At 40.8% G+C, this 18553-nt stretch overlaps 1 protein-coding gene across 1 annotated transcript in view; it reads left to right on the top strand.

The window, feature by feature from the left end:
- The first annotated feature begins 282 nt into the window (after nucleotides 1–282).
- The window catches only part of C7 (complement C7), a 64290-nt gene continuing 46019 nt past the window's right edge, over nucleotides 283–18553 (top strand). Inside the window, exons 1-3 of the mRNA XM_041631341.1 lie at nucleotides 283–400; nucleotides 5320–5375; nucleotides 14991–15066. Coding sequence (XP_041487275.1) covers nucleotides 395–400; nucleotides 5320–5375; nucleotides 14991–15066 — 138 coding nt within the window. The 5' untranslated portion in view covers nucleotides 283–394. The remainder of the gene's footprint in view (nucleotides 401–5319; nucleotides 5376–14990; nucleotides 15067–18553) is intronic.

Consider the following 18553-nt stretch of genomic DNA (forward strand, 5'->3'; position numbering starts at 1 on the left):
TAAGATAGCAAGGAGATCCAGCCCTTGCTTTACAGAGTTTCCTTTGATTGGAAATCACTTCGATGCTGAGCTGAGCACATTTGCTGTCTTTCCCGATTAGCAGATACATTTCCCAGAAAGATATCTCTAACTTCCAAACGGTCCCAGCTGGCTGCAGGAAGGGTCTGTGTAACTGACAAAATGCATCTGGTTTCAAGGCACAGATCAAGTACAGAGGCAGGCGTTCCACGTCCCTGGAGAATCCAGCTGGAGTGGGAGCCGAGTCTTGGTAGCTGGCTCTATAAATGAGTGGAGAAAGAATCCAGAGGAGGAGAGACTGTGGGGGAGAAAAAAGCCTGTCTGTCTTTACAGATGAAATTGTCTTGTTCTTGTCTACCCTGAATGTTTCCCAAGCATGAAGGTAAGATGATAATTTATGACTTATCTACTTAAAGGCATCTCAAAGAGAAGGTCATACTTAACTGAACGAAATCAGATAAAGAGAAGAATGTGGAAAACACAGAGTGAGAAGGTGTGTGGGGGGGTGACTTTTAACAAATGTCCTTATCTAAACAGGTTTTTAATAGTTCAGCCAAAGTGAATCAGGTTTTCAGACTGAGAGAGCTGGGAAAAAGGGAACTGAAGGCAATGTTTATGAAGAAAACAATTCCTGAGAAATGTTTATGAAGAAAACAGTTCCCGAGAAAGCAATAAAGGAATACAGTAGGTCCATTGTTACTTCTAAGGCAAACTTCTCTCCAGCTTGATTGCTTGTTTATTTTAATTTTGGGCCATATAGTGGGTTTTGATTGGATGACGTAAGAGCTTTATAGAAAACTGAATCTGTAGTTTTGGGAAGTTAGAATTCAGAATCTTGGATGAGAAAAAGACCGTGAGGGCAGACAATATAAGTTCACAGAGTGAACTGATGAGTTTACCATACACACGTGTTGGACCAACATACAACAATCCAATATCTCTAAAAAGTTAATACACACAAAAGCCCAAAGATGGAAATCATTATTATAGAATGAAACTGTAGGATGGAAAAACAAGTTGGTTTTTATTTATATATCAATTGCTATGATAATTTGTGTGTTCACATGTATGTGTGCAGGCCACAGGATAAATTTGTGTGTTCACATGTATGTGTGTAGGCCACAGGGTAAATTTGTGTGTTCACATGTGTGTGTGCAGGCCACAGGGTAAATCACATGTATGTGTGTAGGCCACAGGTGCCTTCCTAACTGCTCATTTTTTTCTCTCTTTCCTTCCTTCTTTTCTTTTAAGAGATAAATTTTCTCATTAAAACTGGAACTCACCAGTATGTCTAGACCGACTGGTTAGCAAACCCAGGGATCCTCCTGCCTCTTCCTCCCCAGTGCTGGGATCATAGGCACCTACTTCTATGCTTGGCTTTTATGTGGATGTATGTGTGTGTGGTGGTGAGGTGGGGAGAATGTCTACAAATACCACAGCCCTCAGAATGCGAATCCAGGGGAGGCAAGCAGGAAATTCAGCTTCACACAATAGCCAAGGTTGGGTCTAACTTCAAGAGTCTGACCCTGGACAGTTTATTTTAGTCATATTTATACACAGCTCAATTTGGAAAAAAGTTTCCCAGTATAACACAACCATGCATGCTTAAGACATGATTACATCAAACTTCTTGTGAAGTACAAGTGACATCTCCCATAAAGATAGGTTCTATAGATCAACCAAGGAAGCAGGCTCAAGAAAAAAGATGCTCATGGCTAACTCATGGCCCCAGGGGAGAATAGTCCTGTAGATGGCCATCCAGCTAGCTGAGAGGTCACCCAGCTGTTCAACACATCCATTCCCAGCCTTCTGGGTAGAAACAGGTTATACATCTCTCTTGGAAGAGACAACCCTGTGTGTCTAACATTCCTGGTTTTGCAGTACTTATCTGTGAGCACACGGATCTACATGCCTCCTATGGATGCCGGGGACCAAGGACCTAATGTCTTCTACAAATGCTGGGGATCAAACCCAGACCCTTTTGTTTGCACAGCAGGGGCATTACCAATTGAGCTGTCTTTCCAGGCAGCTGTCTTTTGCTATTGCAGATTTGGTATTTAAAATAAAACTGTTGCATTATCGCTCCGAAGGACCAATTCTGCTGCCCTGCCAGCTGTGGGGTTACCCCAGTCACTGTACTGTCGGCTTGCTACTCAGAATTTATGCTCACTAGTGAGGCTGGAGAAGGTCCAAGACATAGATCCTTGGTAACCTTTGAATTCTATGGTTAAAAGTTGAACACAAATTACAAAGTTGATACACTTGGGGCTACAATGCTACAGCATCAAGGCAATTTACAAAGTTAGATTTACAGTGTGATCTGGTATTTATTTTACTGAGCTTTGTGGGTTTATTTAACAATTTAGAATACTTGTTAGTTCAAAAAGGAACATGATATCCTTGCTAAAGTCACCTAGCTAACCTGTTTTCCCCAATATTTGAATTAACTGTCAATCAACTTCCTTCCTTATTTTATGATGAGACATTTTAATAATTGTTTTATGTTTAAAATGTGTGTTGCAGTCATTAATTTATGACATTTTAATGTTGTGATAATAAATAGTTTTTTTCCTTTTAGTTGGCTGATAGGATGTCAACAAATGAAGCAGGTTTCACTCCAAGATGCATGCAGAATTTCTGCTCATATTTCAAAGTACATGTTTACACTCTTGGTGTAAACCTGAATGGCATGCTTTTGTGATATGTTTCCAGCAAGGGAGACATGGGAAAGCCCTGAGCTATCAAATAGCATAAGTGATCTCTATGTCTGGCATTTTAAGGAGGGATGATCTTAGATCTCCTTCTCCATCCATGCTCCAGAATTCCCCTTAGTTCTCTCACTAGCACTTGAATAGGTGGTAACTTGGGGCTGAGCTATTGAAGAAGGGTTCATAGCCAAGGAGCTTCCCTCTAAGCTAGCGTCTGCCCTCTTGGTCTGAGCTCAGCCCAGAGTGAAACCAGGGGTTGGTCCATGCCAGGCACAGCGATGTCTCAGAGCAGCACGTAGTCAGCTGGAACGTGTTAGTGGAACCAGGCAAGATAGTATCCATTTGGGGATGAAAAACCAGAGAAAAGAACTGACGGGGCTGGAGGTCTAGCTGAGCGATAGACACAGTTCATTCCCATTTTTCAGCACTGCAAATTCTGAACTGATTGTTTATAGTCAGCTTGTGCTCAGGGCTGTTCTATTTTCATGTGCTTTATTCTCCTTCTAAAGGGCAGGAAGACAAATTGCTCTTATTTTAGGGACTGTCTCAGTTTTTATTTCAAAGTACTCTGACAAAGGCGACTCGAGGAAGGGTTTATTTTAGCTTCCAGGGCAAGGCGCAGCCCTTTGTGGGGGAAATAAGGCTGCTGCAGCTGGGAACGTGACATCTGTGGTCAGAAGAAATCAGTGAATAAATGCTGATGCTTAGTCCCCTTCTTCGTTTATACAATCCAGAATCCCCTGTGAATGGTCCTCCCAACATCGTCTTTAGCTGTTCTCAGACTATTCCACTGGCCTTTCTAGATATTCATGTCTAGTCAGTTACAAAGTCTTACTTGTTTGCCTCTGTAGCTTTTACATCTACAAATCTGCTTTGTAGATGTAAAAGCAGATTTGGGTTTTTGATCCTACTGCATGTACTGGCTTTGTGGGAGCCTAGGCAGTTTGGATGCTCACCTTACTAGACCTGGATGGAGGTGGGTGGTCCTTGGACTTCCCACAGGTCAGGGAACCCTGATTGCTCTTCGGGCTGATGAAGGAGGGGGACTTGATTGGGGGAGGGGGAGGGAAATGGGAGGTGGTGGCGGGGAGGAGGCAGAAATCTTTAATAAATAAATAAATTAAAAAAAAGAAAAAAATCTGCTTTGTAGCATCTCTCTCTCTCTCTCTCTCTCTCTCTCTCTGTGTGTGTGTGTGTGTCTGTCTGTCTGTCTGTCTCTCTCTCACACACACACACACACACAGACACACACACACAAAACACACACACATACATACACATGCACAACAATGTAGTAAGAAGGTACTAGTTAGTTCCTGGCCACTTAGCACTGAAATAACCACACAGAAACTATATTATTTAAATCATTGCTTGGCCCATTAGCTCCAGCTTCTTATTGGCTAACTCTTACATATAAATTTAACCCATTTCTATTAATCTGTGTATCGCCACATGGCTGTGGCTTACGGGGTAAAGTTCTGGAGTCCATCTCTGGCAGCTACATGGCTTCTCTCTGACTCTGCTTTCCTTCTCCCAGCCTTCAGTTTAGTTTTCGCCACCTACCTAAGTTCTATCCTATCAACAGGCCAAGGCAGTTTCTTTATTTATCAATGGTAACCACAGCATACAGAGGGAAATCTCACATCACCAAAACCTTTTGGATCCATTTTGTGTTCCTCTTGTGTATATGTGTTTAGTGCTGACCACTTGGGATTAGATAACTCATAGCTCCATTCTTGTAGGAAACAGCTTCTCCATCTCTCTGTAACCATCCATTTTCCATTGCTCTTCACCTAGAGTTAGGGCCTTGTGAGATTCCCTCAGCCTTGTTAGCATGTTGATCTTGTTCAGGCAACGGCAGCCTTGAGATGTCACAGGTGCAACCCCCGTCATGTCTAGAGTAGACTGTCCTATAGCAGGTGCCACAAACCTGCTGGGGTTAGGTACCCCACAGCCTCTTTTTTACTCCTGTGAGGTCAGTATTTTTAGACAACATCTATAAATGAGTTTTATCCTATGGTATTTCTCCTTTTGTTTTTGGCTTATCTTATTTAACATAATACCATCTAAGTCCATATGTGTTGTTGCAAACAGGAGGTCTTTTTTTCTTTTAAGGCTCAATGGTATTCCATTGTGTATTTTCTTTCCCTCCCACCCAGTTTACTGGGGGTCAAGTACAGTATCATACAAATTAGGTAAGCACCAGAAAGCTACATTCCTCATTGCCTCTTACGACCTTTTTCTTAATTTTTTCATCCAGTGGTGGACACTGTTGGATTTCTTGTTTTAGCGATTATGACTAATAGTGCAATAAATAAGGGAATGCAGATATCTTTTTTTGGCATACTGATTTCATTTCATTGGGATGGGGAAGGTAAAATCATATGGCAGCTCTATTTTTAAGTTTTTTTTTAAAGAACCTTCAAGCTTCTATTTAAAACACTACCCCATAAAAAAAAGTCATTTATCTTTTATATGGTTCTTCCACTCATATTCTCCCAACCCACAAAGCCATATGCAAGTAGATGTTTTCATTTTTTAATGCATTAAGGAAATGAAAGCTAAAGTAATATTTCATTGTTTTCTACCCTAGGTAACAAGCTTATTCATTTTGGCAGGATTCATGGCAGAGTTTCAAATCTTCTCAAGGTGAGAATGTTTTGTATTTTGTATGGAAATTTTAAAATTGTAAGAAATAATAAATTCTTAGCCGGGCGGTGGTGGCACACACCTTTAATCCCAGCACTTGGGAGGCAGGGGCAGGCAGATCCCTATGAGTTTGAGGCCAACCTGGTCTACAAGAGCTAGTTCCAGCACACCAAAGCTATACAGAGAAACCCTGTCTTCAAACCCCCCCAACCCAAAAATAAAAAAATAAATAACATAAAAGGAATAGTAAATTGTTTAGGATGCTTAACTTTCATATAGCCTGTGATTTTAGAAAATACAATAATTTTTTTTATTTATTCCTTTTTTAAAAATTTTTTATTGAGAAAAAGAAAAAAAAAGATTACCGCCTCCTCCAGCCTCCCATTTCCCTCCCCCTCCTCCCACCCTTCTCCCCCTCCCCCCACTCCTCTCCCCCTCCCTTTCCAGTCCAAAGAGCAGTCAGGGTTCCCTGCCCTGTGGAAAGTCCAAGGTCCTCCCCCCTCCATCCATGTCTAGGAAGGTGAACATCCAAACTGGCTAGGCTCCCACAAAGCCAGAACATGAAGTAGGATCAAAACCCCGTGCCATTGTCCTTGGCTTCTCATCAGCCCTCATTGTTTGCCATGGTCAGAGAGTCCGGTTTTATCCCATGCTTTTTCAGTCACAGTCCAGCTGGCCATGGTGAGCTCCCAATAGATCAGCCCCACTGTCTCAGTGAGTGGGTGCACCCCTCGTGGTCCTGACTTCCTTGCTCACGTTTTCCCTCCTGTTCCTCATTGGGACCTTGGGAGCTCAGTCCGGTGCTCCAGTGTGAGTCTCTGTCTCTATCTCCATCCATCAACAGATGAAGGTTCTATGATGATATGCAAGATATTCATCAGTATTGCTCTAGGATAGGGTCATTTCAGGTTCCCTATCCTCAGCTGCCCAAGGAACTAACTGGGGACATTGCCTTGGGCTCCTGGGAGCCACTCTAGGTTCAAGTCTCTTGCTAACCCTAAGGTGGCTTCCTTAACTAAGATTTGTGCTTCCCTGTTCCCCTATCCATCCTTCCTTTATCCCAATCATCCTGTTTCCCCAAGTTCCCCCCATTTTCCCCTTCTCACTTTTCTCTCCCCATCTCCCCTTTTCCCCATCCCACCCCACCCCCAAGATCCCATTTTTTTCCCCGGCAATTTTGTCTACTTCCCATACCCAGGAGGATAACTATATGTTTTTCTTTGGGTTCACCTTCTTATTTAGCTTCTTTAGGATCACCGATTATAGACTCCGTGACCTTTATTTATGGCTAGAACCCAATTATGAGTGAGTACATCCCATGTTCATCTTTTTGGGTCTGGGTTACCTCATTCAGGATAGTGTTTTCTATTTCCATCCATTTGCATGCAAAATTCGAGAAGTCATTGTTTTTTACTCCTGAGTAGTACTCTAATGTGTATATATATTCCACACTTTCTTCACTCATTCTTCCATTGAAGGACATCTTGATTGTTTCCAGGTTCTGGCTATTACAAATAATACTGCTATGAACATAGTTGAACAAATACTTTTGTCATATGATAGGGCATCTCTTGGGTATATTCCCAAGAGTGGTATTGCTGGGTCCAGGGGTAAGTTGATCCCGAATTTCCTGAGAAACCGCCACACTGCTTTCCAAAGTGGTTGCACAAGTTTGCAGTCCCACCAGCAATGGATGAGTGTACCTCTTTCTCCACAACCTCTCCAGCAAAGGCTATCATTGGTGTTTTTTATTTTAGCCATTCTGACAGGTGTAAGATGGTATCTTAAAGTTGTCTTGATTTGCATTTCCCTGATCGCTAAGGAAGTTGAGCATGACCTTAAGTGTCTTTTGGCCATTTGAACGTCTTCTGTTGAGAATTCTCTGTTTAGTTCAGTGCCCCATTTTTTAATTGGGTTAATTAGCATTTTAAAGTCTAGTTTCTTGAGTTCTCTATACATTTTGGAGATCAGACCTTTGTCTGTTGTGGGGTTCGTGAAGATCTTCTCCCAGTCAGTAGGTTGCCTTTTTGTCTTAGTGACAGTGTCCTTTGCTTTACAGAAGCTTCTCAGTTTAAGTAGGTCCCATTTATTCAATGAGGTCCTTAATGTCTGTGCTGCTGGGGTTATACATAGGAAGCGATCTCCTGTGCCCATCTGTTGTAGGGTACTTCCCACTTTCTCTTCTATCAGGTTCAGTGTGTTCGGACTGATATTGAGGTCTTTGATCCATTTGGACTTGAGTTTTGTGCATGGTGATAGATATGAGTCTATTTTCATTCTTCTACAGGTTGATATCCAGTTGTGCCAGCACCATTTGTTGAAGATGCTTTCTTTCTTCCATTGTATACTTTTAGCTCCTTTATCGAAAATGAGGTGTTCATAGGTTTGTGGGTTAAAATCCGGGTCTTCTATACGATTCCATCGGTCGATTTCTCTGTTTTTATGCCAGTACCACACTGTTTTCATTACTATAGCTCTGTAATAGAGTTTGAAATCAGGGATGGTAATGCCTCCAGACGCTCCTTTGTTGTATAAGATTGTTTTGGCTATCTTGGGTTTTTTGTTTTTCCATATAAAGTTGATTATTGTCCTCTCAAGCTCTGTGAAGAATTTTGATGGGACCTTGATGGGGATTGCATTGAATCTATAAATTGCCTTAGGTAGAATTGCCATTTTTACTATGTTGATCCTCCCAATCCAAGAGCAAGGGAGGTCCTTCCATTTTCTGGTATCCTCTTCAATTTCTATCTTCAATGCTTTAAAGTTCTTGTCAAATAGATCTTTCACATTCTTGGTTAGAGTTACCCCAAGATATTTTATGCTGTTTGTAGCTATCGTGAAAGGTGAAGCTTCTCTGATTTCCCTCTCTGCTTCCATATCCTTTGTGTATAAGAGGGCGACTGATTTTTTGTAGTTTATATTGTTTCCTGCCACATTACTAAAGGTGTTTATCAGCTGTAAAAGTTCGTTGGTGGAGTTTTTGGGGTTGCTTATGTACACTATCATATCATCTGCAAATAACGAAAGTTTAACTTCTTCCTTTCCAATTTGAATCCCCTTGATCCCATTATGTTGTCTTATTGCTATTGCTAGAACTTCAAGCACTATATTGAAGAGGTATGGAGAGAGTGGACAGCCTTGTCGTGTTCCTGATTTTAGTGGGATGGCTTTGAGTTTCTCTCCATTTAATTTGATGTTAGCTGTTGGCTTGCTGTAAATAGCTTTTATTATATTTAGGTATGACCCTTGTATCCCTAATCTCTCCAAGACTTTTATCATAAAGGGATGTTAAATTTTGTCAAATGCTTTTTCAGCATCTAATGAAACGATCATATGGTTTTTTTCTTTCAGTTTTTTTATATGATGGATTACATTGGTAGATTTTCGTATATTGAACCAGCCCTGCATCTCTGGGATGAAGCCTACTTGATCATAATGGATAATTTTTCTAATGTGTTCTTGGATTCGGTTTGCCAGTATTTTATTGAGGATTTTTGTATCGATGTTCATGAGTGAGATTGGCCTGTTATTCTCTTTCTTGGTTGAGTCTTTGTGTGGTTTTGGTATCAGAGTGACTGTAGCTTCATAAAAGGAATTTGGCAATGACTCTTCTGTTTCTATATTGTGAAATACATTAAGCAGTATAGGTATTAGATCTTCTTGGAAGTTCTGGTAGAATTCCGCATTGAAACCATCTGGTCCTGGGCTTTTTTTGGTAGGGAGGTTTTTGATAACAGCTTCTAATTCTTCGCAACTAACAAGTCTATTTAGATTGTTCACCTGATCCTGGTTCAACTTTGGTATATGGTATTTATCTAAAAAAGTGTCCATTTCTTTTACATTTTCCAGTTTTGTGGCATACAGGCTTTTGTAGTAAGATCTAATGATTCTCTGAATTTCCTCTGTGTCTGTGGTTATGTCTCCCTTTTCATTTCTGATCTTATTAATTTGCATATTCTCTCTCTGCCGTTTGATTAGTTTGGATAGGGGTTTATCAATCTTGTTGATTTTCTCCAGGAACCAGCTTTTTGTTTCATTGATTCTTTGGATTGTTTTCTGTGTTTCTATTTTGTTGATTTCAGCCCTCAGTTTGATTATTTCCAGTCTTCTACTCCTCCTAGGTGAGTCTGCTTCTTTTTTTTCTAGAGCTTTCAGGTGGGCTGTTAAGTCTCCAATGTGAGCTTTCTCTGTTTTCTTTAAGTGGGCATTTAGTGCTATGAACTTTCCTCTTAGGACTGCTTTCATAGTGTCCCATAAGTTTGAGTAGGTTGTTTCTTTATTTTCATTGAATTCAAGGAAGACTTTAATTTCTTTCTTTATTTTTTCCTTAATCCAGGTATGGTTCAGCAGTTGACTGTTCAGTTTCCATGAGTTTGTAGGCTTTCTGGGGGTAGCATTGTTGTTGAATTCTAACTTTAATCCATGGTGATCTGATAAGACACAGGTGGTTACTAATATTTTTTTTTTAACTGTGGAAGTTTGCTTTGTTACCGAGTATGTGGTCAATTTTTGAGAAGGTTCCATGAGCTGCAGAGAAGAAGGTATATTCTTTCCTATTTGGGTGGAATATTCTATAGATGTCTGTTAAGTCCAATTGATTCATTACCTCCATTAATTCTCTAATTTCTCTGTTAGGTTTCTGTCTGATTGACCTGTCCATTGGTGAGAGAGGAGTGTTGAAGTCTTCTACTATTAGTGTGTGCGGTTTGATGGCTGCCTTGAGTTTTAGTAATGTTTCTTTTATGTACGTGGGTGCTTTTATATTAGGGGCATAGATATTCAGGATTGAGACTTCATCCTGATGAATTGTTCCTGTTATGAGCATAAAATGTCCCTCTCCATCTCTTCTGATTGATTTAAGTTTGAAGTCAACTTTGTTAGAAATTAGTATGGCCACAACTGCTTATTTCTTAGGTCCATTTGCTTGATAAGCCTTTTCCCAGCCCTTTACTCTGAGTAGGTCCCTGTCTTTGTAGTTGAGGTGTGTTTCTTGTAAACAGCAGATTGTTGGATCTTGTTTTCGTATCCAATCTCTTAGCCTGTGCCTTTTTATAGGTGAGTTGAGTCCATTGACATTAGTGATATTAATGACCAGTGGTTGTTAACTCCGGTCACTTTTTTATTAGAAGAGTTTGTGTGTTTCCCTTCTTTGAGTTGTGCTGGTGAAGGGTCTCTAGATGTCTGAGTTATTGTGGTCATTGTTGAAGTCCTTGATTAGTGATTTTCCTTCTATTACTTTCTGTAAGGCTGGATTTGTGGCTACGTATTGTTTAAATTTGTTTTTATCCTGGAAAATTTTATTTTCTCCATTTATAGTGGACGAAAGCCTTGCTGGGTATAGTAGTCTGGGCTTGCATCCATGGTCTCTTAGTTTCTGCAGTACATCTATCCAGGACCTTCTGGCTTTCATGGTTTCCATAGAGAAGTCAGGTGTAAGTCTGATAGGTTTACCTTTATAAGTAACTTGGCCTTTTTCCTTTGCAGCTCTTAATAGTCATTCTTTATTCTGTATGCTTTGTGTTTTGATTATTATATGGCGAGGGGATTTTTTTTTTTTGATCCAGCCTATTCGGTGTTCTGTATGCTTCTTGAACCTTCATAGGTACATCTTTCTTTAGGTTGGGAAAGTTTTCTTCTATAATTTTATTAAATATATTTTCTGGACCGTTGAGCTGCACTTCTTCTCCTTCTTCTACTCCTATTAGTCTTAGGTTTGGTCTTTTTATTGTGTCCCATATTTCCTGAATGTTTTGTGATGAGAGTTTGTTGGACTTGCTGTTTTCTTTGATCAGTGCTTTTATTTTCTCTATGTTATCTTCAGAATCTGAGATTCTTTCTTCTATCTCTTGTATTCTGCTGGTTATGCTTGTTTCTGTAGTCTCTATTCGTTTACCTAGATTTTCCATGTCCAGCCGGCCCTCTGTTTGTGTTTTCTTCTTTACCTCCATTTCAGTTTTCAAGTCTTGAACTGTTTCCATTATCTGTTTGATTGTTTTTCCTTGGTTTCCTAGGGTATCATTCATTGATTTATTCAATTCTTCAAACTTTCTGTTATACTTCTCATTCATTTCTATAAGGGCATTTTTTACATGCTGTTTAAGGGCTTCAATCACTTTCATAAAGTCAATTTTTTCTACTTCTTCTTGATTAAGGTGTTCATGTCCTCCTGTTGTGAGGTTGCTGGATTCTGGTGGTTTCATGTTGTTTTTCAGATTGTTGGGTGAACTCTTGCATTGGAGCCTGCCCATCTCTTCCTCTGAATGCTTCCTTATGGATCTTCTTTTACAGGATCAGGTCTCCTTGCCTATTGATGTACCTTCCCAGTGATAGCACTCCCCAGTGATGGCTCTCCTGGTGCTTGAGTGATGTCTCTCCTGGTGCCGAGATCAGATCTCCATGCTGGTTGGGTAGCTTGTAAACAAGGCACCTACCTTGCTTGCTGCAGGGAGGCTATTGAAACAAAGGAGCTCCCGCCCCACTAGGTTGCCCTTGGGATTTGGCCCCAGTGCCCCGAAGGGGGAAGGGAGGCAGAAGTGGGGAGGGTTCTGGATGTAAGCTGGGTGGGATAGGAAGAGACAGGCAGTATGCTGGGAGTATTGGCCCAGTAGGAAGTCCAGGAAGTATAGGGAGGATGAGGAATGTCTGAGTTCCCTATCCCGGGCTGCTGCCGAGGGTCCAAAACTCACCCCAATGATGGCTCTCCTGGAGCTGAGATAAGATCTCCATGCTGGTTGGGTAGCTCATAAACAAAGCATCTACCTTGCTTGCTGCAGGCAGGCTATTGAAACAAAGGAGCCCCCGCCCACTAGGTTGCCGTCAGGATTTGGCCCCAGAGCTCCAAGAAGGAAGGGAGGCAGAAAGGGGGAGGGTTCTGGATGCCTATTTATTCCTTTTAAAGAAGAAACAAGGACAAAAAATACTTCATGTTCTTTTTTTGGTCCCAATTCGAGGATTTCACCTTAATTCAGAGAGTTGCAGTGGACTCAGAGCAATATTTAATCTTTAAATTTGGTCCCTGAAAAACATTCTTTAGATTTTAAAGGTCAACAGTTTTTTTTTTAAAAGAAAATAGTTTTATTGGTTCGTGAAGGTTGGATAAAAGTCAGCACCATTTACCTATTCCCTTCTTTTTATTTCCAAGGGAATGGAAAGAGCCAGCTCACTTAATAGAACTATTAGTTCCATAAGTTTCAGGAGCTGTGCAAGACGTGGGGTCACAAAGATTGAGACAGTGTGCAGAGTCCACTATGGCCAAGGCCCTGAGTCCAGCAGTGCGGTATGCTAAGGGCTCTGTGCAGAGTAGTGAAGGAGACAAGAGGGAAGGCCAAACAGCATCCATCCTGTCTCCATACCCTGGGGCACAGGTCGGCCAGCAGCAGCAAATTCACAGGACTGTTTAAGGGTCAAAACATTTATACGCTTTGCTCACTGGTACCATGCGTTAGCAGGTACCCAAAGTTCTTTCAATGCACACTACGGAATGGGATTCGTTACTTGTAGGATCATCTGACAGCTTGAGGATTTAAGAAACACTTGGACACAAGATGTCACCCAGCCCAGTAATGTGCTATGAATCTACAAATTGAGAGTTCTGGTTCCATGAGCTTTTTTTTTTTTTTTTTAATTGAGAAAAGAAAAAAAAGTTTCACCCTCCTCCCAGCCTCCCATTTCCCTCCCCCTCCTCCCACCCTTTTCCCCTCCCCCCACTCCTCTCCCCCTCCCTTTCCAGTCCAAAGAGCAGTCAGGGTTCCCTGCCCTGTGGAAAGTCCAAGGTCCTCCCCCCTCCATCCATGTCTAGGAAGGTGAACATCCAAACTGGCTAGGCTCCCACAAAGCCAGAACATGAAGTAGGATCAAAACCCCGTGCCATTGTCCTTGGGTTCTCATCAGCCCTCATTGTTTGCCACGTTCAGAGAGTCCGGTTTTATCCCATGCTTTTTCAGTCACAGTCCAGCTGGTCTTGGTGAGCTCCCAATAGATCAGCCCCATTGTCTCAGTGAGTGGGTGCACCCCTCGTGGTCCTGACTTCCTTGCTCACGTTTTCCCTCCTGTTCCTCATTGGGACCTTGGGAGCACAGTCCAGTGCTCCAGTGTGGGTCTCTGTCTCTATCTCCATCCATCACCAGATGAAGGTTCTATGGTGATATGCAAGATATTTGTCAGTATTGCTATAGGATAGGGTCATTTCAGGTTCCCTATCCTCAGCTGCCCAAGGAACCCATGAGCTTTTCACAAGTCTTCCTTGACCTTTATGGACTAAACCAGGTGTCTTCCTCCACAGCCAGGGTTTCAGATCATGTGAGAGCCGCTCTACCATCCACATATGTTTGTTAAGAGTGGAATTGCTTAAACTCATCCTTTTCACCTGTGTGTAATTAAGAAGGGGCCAGAGTGAAAATGGGGACTATTTAAATATAAATTGCTGTCTCATAGCCTTGCTAGCATTTTTCTGCTGTTTTAGAACTTGTCTCTCAAGTTTTTAACAGCTGTTCAAGTCATTATTGAGTTTCTTCAAAGGCCCAATACCTTCTTACCAAATATCCTCACCTACTCTCTTAATTTTGACTACTTCTTTATTTTTTTTCCATAATAAATTTTATGTAAACATTATATTGATTAGGGTTACTATTACATGACCAAAACAAATTGGAGAGAAAATGGTTTATCTGCATATGCTTCTACATCACAGATTATCATAGAAGGAAGTCAGGACAGGAATTCAAGCAGGGCAAGTAGCTAGAGGCAGGACTGATGCAGAGGCCTTGGAAGGTGGCTTCTTACTGACTTACTCATTGTGGCTTGTTCAGCTTGTCTTCATATAGGACCCAGGGCTACCAGACCAGGAATGGCACCACGCACAATGGGCTGGGCCCCTCTTTTCCCATCCATCACTAATTAAGAAAATGCTCTCCAGGCTTGTCTACAGCCTGACCCATTATGGAGGCATTTTCTCAATTGAGGCTCCCTCCTCTCTGACGACTTGAACTTGTGTCAAGTTGACGTAATACTAGCCAGCACAAACACTGTCATGAAATTTATCACATTAGATATAGTATATAATGATTAGAAATGTATGTGTTCCTATTCTTACAGATACACTGAACAAAGTATGTTAGCAGTACTTTGTACAAAATAGTTAACAAAAATTAAGCTATAGTAAAAATAGGTACCCCTCTTCCCATTTTCATATTTTTTAGGATACTTTTAATACCACTTTAAATTTTTGGAAGTATTTTTTTTCTTTTTAAGCAACCTATAATAATTTTATAAAATGTGCTTCATGGTGACATTTTCATATAATTACATTCGGCATCTTAAAGCACATTTTTGTTGTCGTCTGTTTTTTTTGAGACAGGATCTTATATAGCTCAGGATATCCTCAAACTCATTAAGTAGCTGAGCAAGACCTTGAACTTCTGATCCTCCTGCCTCTACCTGACTTCTCCCAGCATGGCAGGTGCGCAGGCATCTATGTGTGTGTGTCCTGGATTACAGATGATCACTGTTTCAAGGAGAGATGTTTTTGATGACTTTTGATTAGTCTTATCTGTTCTTTGTGTTCTCTTGCATATCATCCCACCTGCTTCCTGATGGACAAACCTGATGCTGTGACAGAGCCTCCTCGCCAGTTAACTGCCAGTGGGGCTCCTTTGGCCCTTGGTCAGAATGCAATGGTTGTACCAAGACACAGGTAGGCTCCTACAGAACTTTTATCTTGGTTGTTGTTACGTGAAGGTATGACCACAACAAAATCAACTTTCAAATGTTCATTAATTAGTGTTAATGTACTTTGAATCTTATTTTAGTAATTTTCAAGGAAAAGACAAGGACTTGTTTAGAATACTTTTATACCGTATTTATATATTTTTAAAAAATTTTCAAAACATGGGCTGAAAGTTCAGCAATTCTTTATTTAAAAAGATAGGAATAGCATAGAAGAAAGTTAAAAAAAACTGTGCTTTTTTTCACCAGTTTCAACTTTTCCTTCCACTTCAAATACCAGTCAATAGTGAAAGAGATGCTTCACCTCACTTCACAAATAGGGACCAACTATGAATAAATTAAGGATCTTCAATGTTTTAAATTTATTTCCTAAGTAATAATACAAAATGAAACACTTGGCTTGGATATTGCACAACACTTCTACAAATGTGTGTTTCTTTATGAAACACTCAATGGTGAGAATACAGAAATGTATAATGAGAGAAAACAGCACTCATAATTCTGCTGTTTAGAAGAAACAAACATACCACAGTTTTGCTAGTCTTTCAGCTTGCTTTCTTTCTGTATGCTTATAGTCTTAATTTTATTCATTTTAACACTCATTTTTATTATTATCTGCTGAGAATTTCATTCATGAGTAATTTATCCTCAACATTGCTTATAGTTTTTAATTATCATTATCAACATTCTTTTAAGTGATTTTTTAAAATTGAAAATAGATTTTTCTAACATATACTACATCATGACCATAGTTTCCCCTCACACCACTCCTCCCAGCTCCCTGCCACCATTCTCCCTCAGATCCACTCTTCCTCTGTTTCCCTTTAGAAAAAGGCAGACCTCCAAGGGACAACAATCAAACACAACAAAAACAAGATACAAGAAAGCAGGGCAAAAGCCCTCATACCAAGGGTAGACAAGGCAATCCAATAGGAGGAAAAGAGTCTCAAGAACAGGCACAAGAGTCAGATAGACACCCACTTCCACTGTTAGGAATCTCATGAGAATACCAGCTAACAACCACAACATGGGCAGAGGACCTGGTGCAGACCCATGCTGGCCTTGTGCTTGTTCCTTCAGTTTCTCTGAGCCCATATGAGCCCTGCTTAGATGATTCAGTGGACCATGTTCTCCTGGTGTCCTTCATCCTGTCTCACTCCTACAGTCTTTCCTCCACTTCTTCTCCACGAGGTTCCATGAACTTGGAGGAGAGGGAACCTATGGAGACAACCAGTTTAGACTCTCTCTCTCTCTCCATATAATGTCTCACTGTGGGTCTCTGCACCAGCTCCCATCTACTGCTGAAGGAATTGTCTCTGAAGACAGTGGACAAGACAATGATCTATGAGTATAGCAAAATATCATTAGGAGTGATTTTTCTTTGCTAGTTGTGTTTGGTTCTGCCCTAGGACCCTAGGCTAGCCATTCTCTGGTTCCTGGCCATAGAGGCGGTGCCAGATATGGGCTCCCTCTTGTGGCATGGATCTCAAGTTAAAGCAGACATTGGTTGGGCACTCCCACAAGGTCTGCAGCACCATTGCCCCAGCACATTTTGTAGGCAGGACAGATTGTATGTGGATGGCTTTAGCCATAGTTTCATATTGTATAAGTTTATTCTCTCCTAGTATTCTTTCTTCTTACCCCTCCCCATCTGGTCCCTCCTGTTTCCAACCCCACTGCCTCTAGTCCATCGACGAAATTTATTCTATTTCCCCTTCCCAAGGAGATTCATGTGTTCTCCCTTGAGCACTCCTTGTTATTTAGCTTCTCTAGGTCTGTAGATTGTAGCATGGTTCACCTTCATTTTACAGCTAATATCCACTTATAAGTGAGTACATCCCATGTCTGTTTTTCTTGGTCTGAGTTACTTAACTCTGGATGATCTTTTTTCCATCCATTTGCCTGTGAATTTCATGATGTCATTTTTAACACCTGAGTAATATTCTATTGTGTAAATGTACCACATTTTCTTTATCCATTCAGTCATTTGAGATTCTTCCGTTGAGAACTTTTTTTAATTGATTATTTGGTTTATTGATGTCTAGTTTCTTGAGTTCTTTATATATTTCAGAAATTAACCCTCTGTCATTGTGGGGTTGGTGAAAATCTTTTCCCATTCTGTAGAATGCCTCTGTCTTATTGACAGTGCCCTTTCCCCTACAGAAGCTTTTAGGTTTCATGAGGTCCCAGTTATTAATCGTTGATCTTAGTACTTGTGTTATCAGTGCTCTGTTCAGAAAGTTATTTTTTGTGCCAATGAGTGAGAGGCTATTTTAATATAAAGACATCAGTCATATGTTCCCATAATCTTTTTACGATACAATGTTTATTTTAAAGGTCCTGAGCATTCAAACGGCTAACTATTTTAAATGGTTCAGTTTAAATGGATAAAGTATATATTTAAAGGAAATTTAAACTTTTTTTACTATATTTAAAAATTATATTTGGGTGTATGTATGTGTATGAACATGTGTGTCCTAAAGCATGGAGGTCAGAAAAAAATTTGTAATAGTCAGTTATCTTAATTTACCATGCAGGTCCTAGGACTTGAACTCTGATGATCAGACTTGGCAGGAAGTTCTTTCAAACAAGTTTAAACTTTTAGAATAGCAGGACTGTCACTTCTTGGTCTTTTGAGTAAGATCAGGCATGAGATAACAAAACCCTTCCACAGAAGATGGTTTTGTCTTGAAGTGAAAGACCCCCAGTGAGGGGAGACTCTCACTCAAGTCTTGGGATAACACGATCCCCCCCCCCCCCCAGTAACTCACAAGAGACGGTCCTTGCTGCAATCACACAAGGTTTATTCAACAAGACAGGAACCAGTGCACTGGGGCCTAGACTCAACCCCCACGCAGGAACTGAAGGAAGGGGTTTTTAAGGGAAGAAACCACAGCCCAGTAATCTGAAGGGGGTAGGGAGGGCATCATAGAAAATTCCGAAAATATCCGTGATGATCACAAGGGGGCAACTTCCTGTTTCTCAAGATTATAATCAGCTAGTTCCTGAAACAGAGTATTCCAAAAATACCAACGATAATCACAAGGGGCCAACTCCCTGTTTCTCAAGATTATTCTCAAAATTACAATCTAACCTTATCCTTCAGCTAGTTCCTGAAACAGTCACTGAACCAGCTAATCCTAGATTTCTGATTCTTCTCTCCCTGCTTAGATTTTTGGCTCTATTTTTTCCTGCTGGGGGGGAGGGGAGGTCTGGATTTATCTAGATCTTTCAGAAGCATCTTTGGCACCACCGTCTCCTCCAATTTTCTTTGCAGTTCTGTGGTCAAACTCAGACACTTGGGATTGCTAGGCATAAAGTCTTACTCAGTAGCCCAGGCTGGCCTTGAACTCATGCCAATCCTCCTGCCTCAGCTTCTGACGTGCTGAGATTACATTTGGCCATCATTTTTTTGATGAAGCATTCGTTTATTATTTATATGAATTCTATTTTCA

The sequence above is a fragment of the Microtus oregoni genome, unplaced genomic scaffold (genome assembly GCF_018167655.1).
Source record: "Microtus oregoni isolate MIOR12 unplaced genomic scaffold, Mior012 000036F_ref0000092, whole genome shotgun sequence".
NCBI lineage: Eukaryota > Metazoa > Chordata > Mammalia > Rodentia > Cricetidae > Microtus > Microtus oregoni.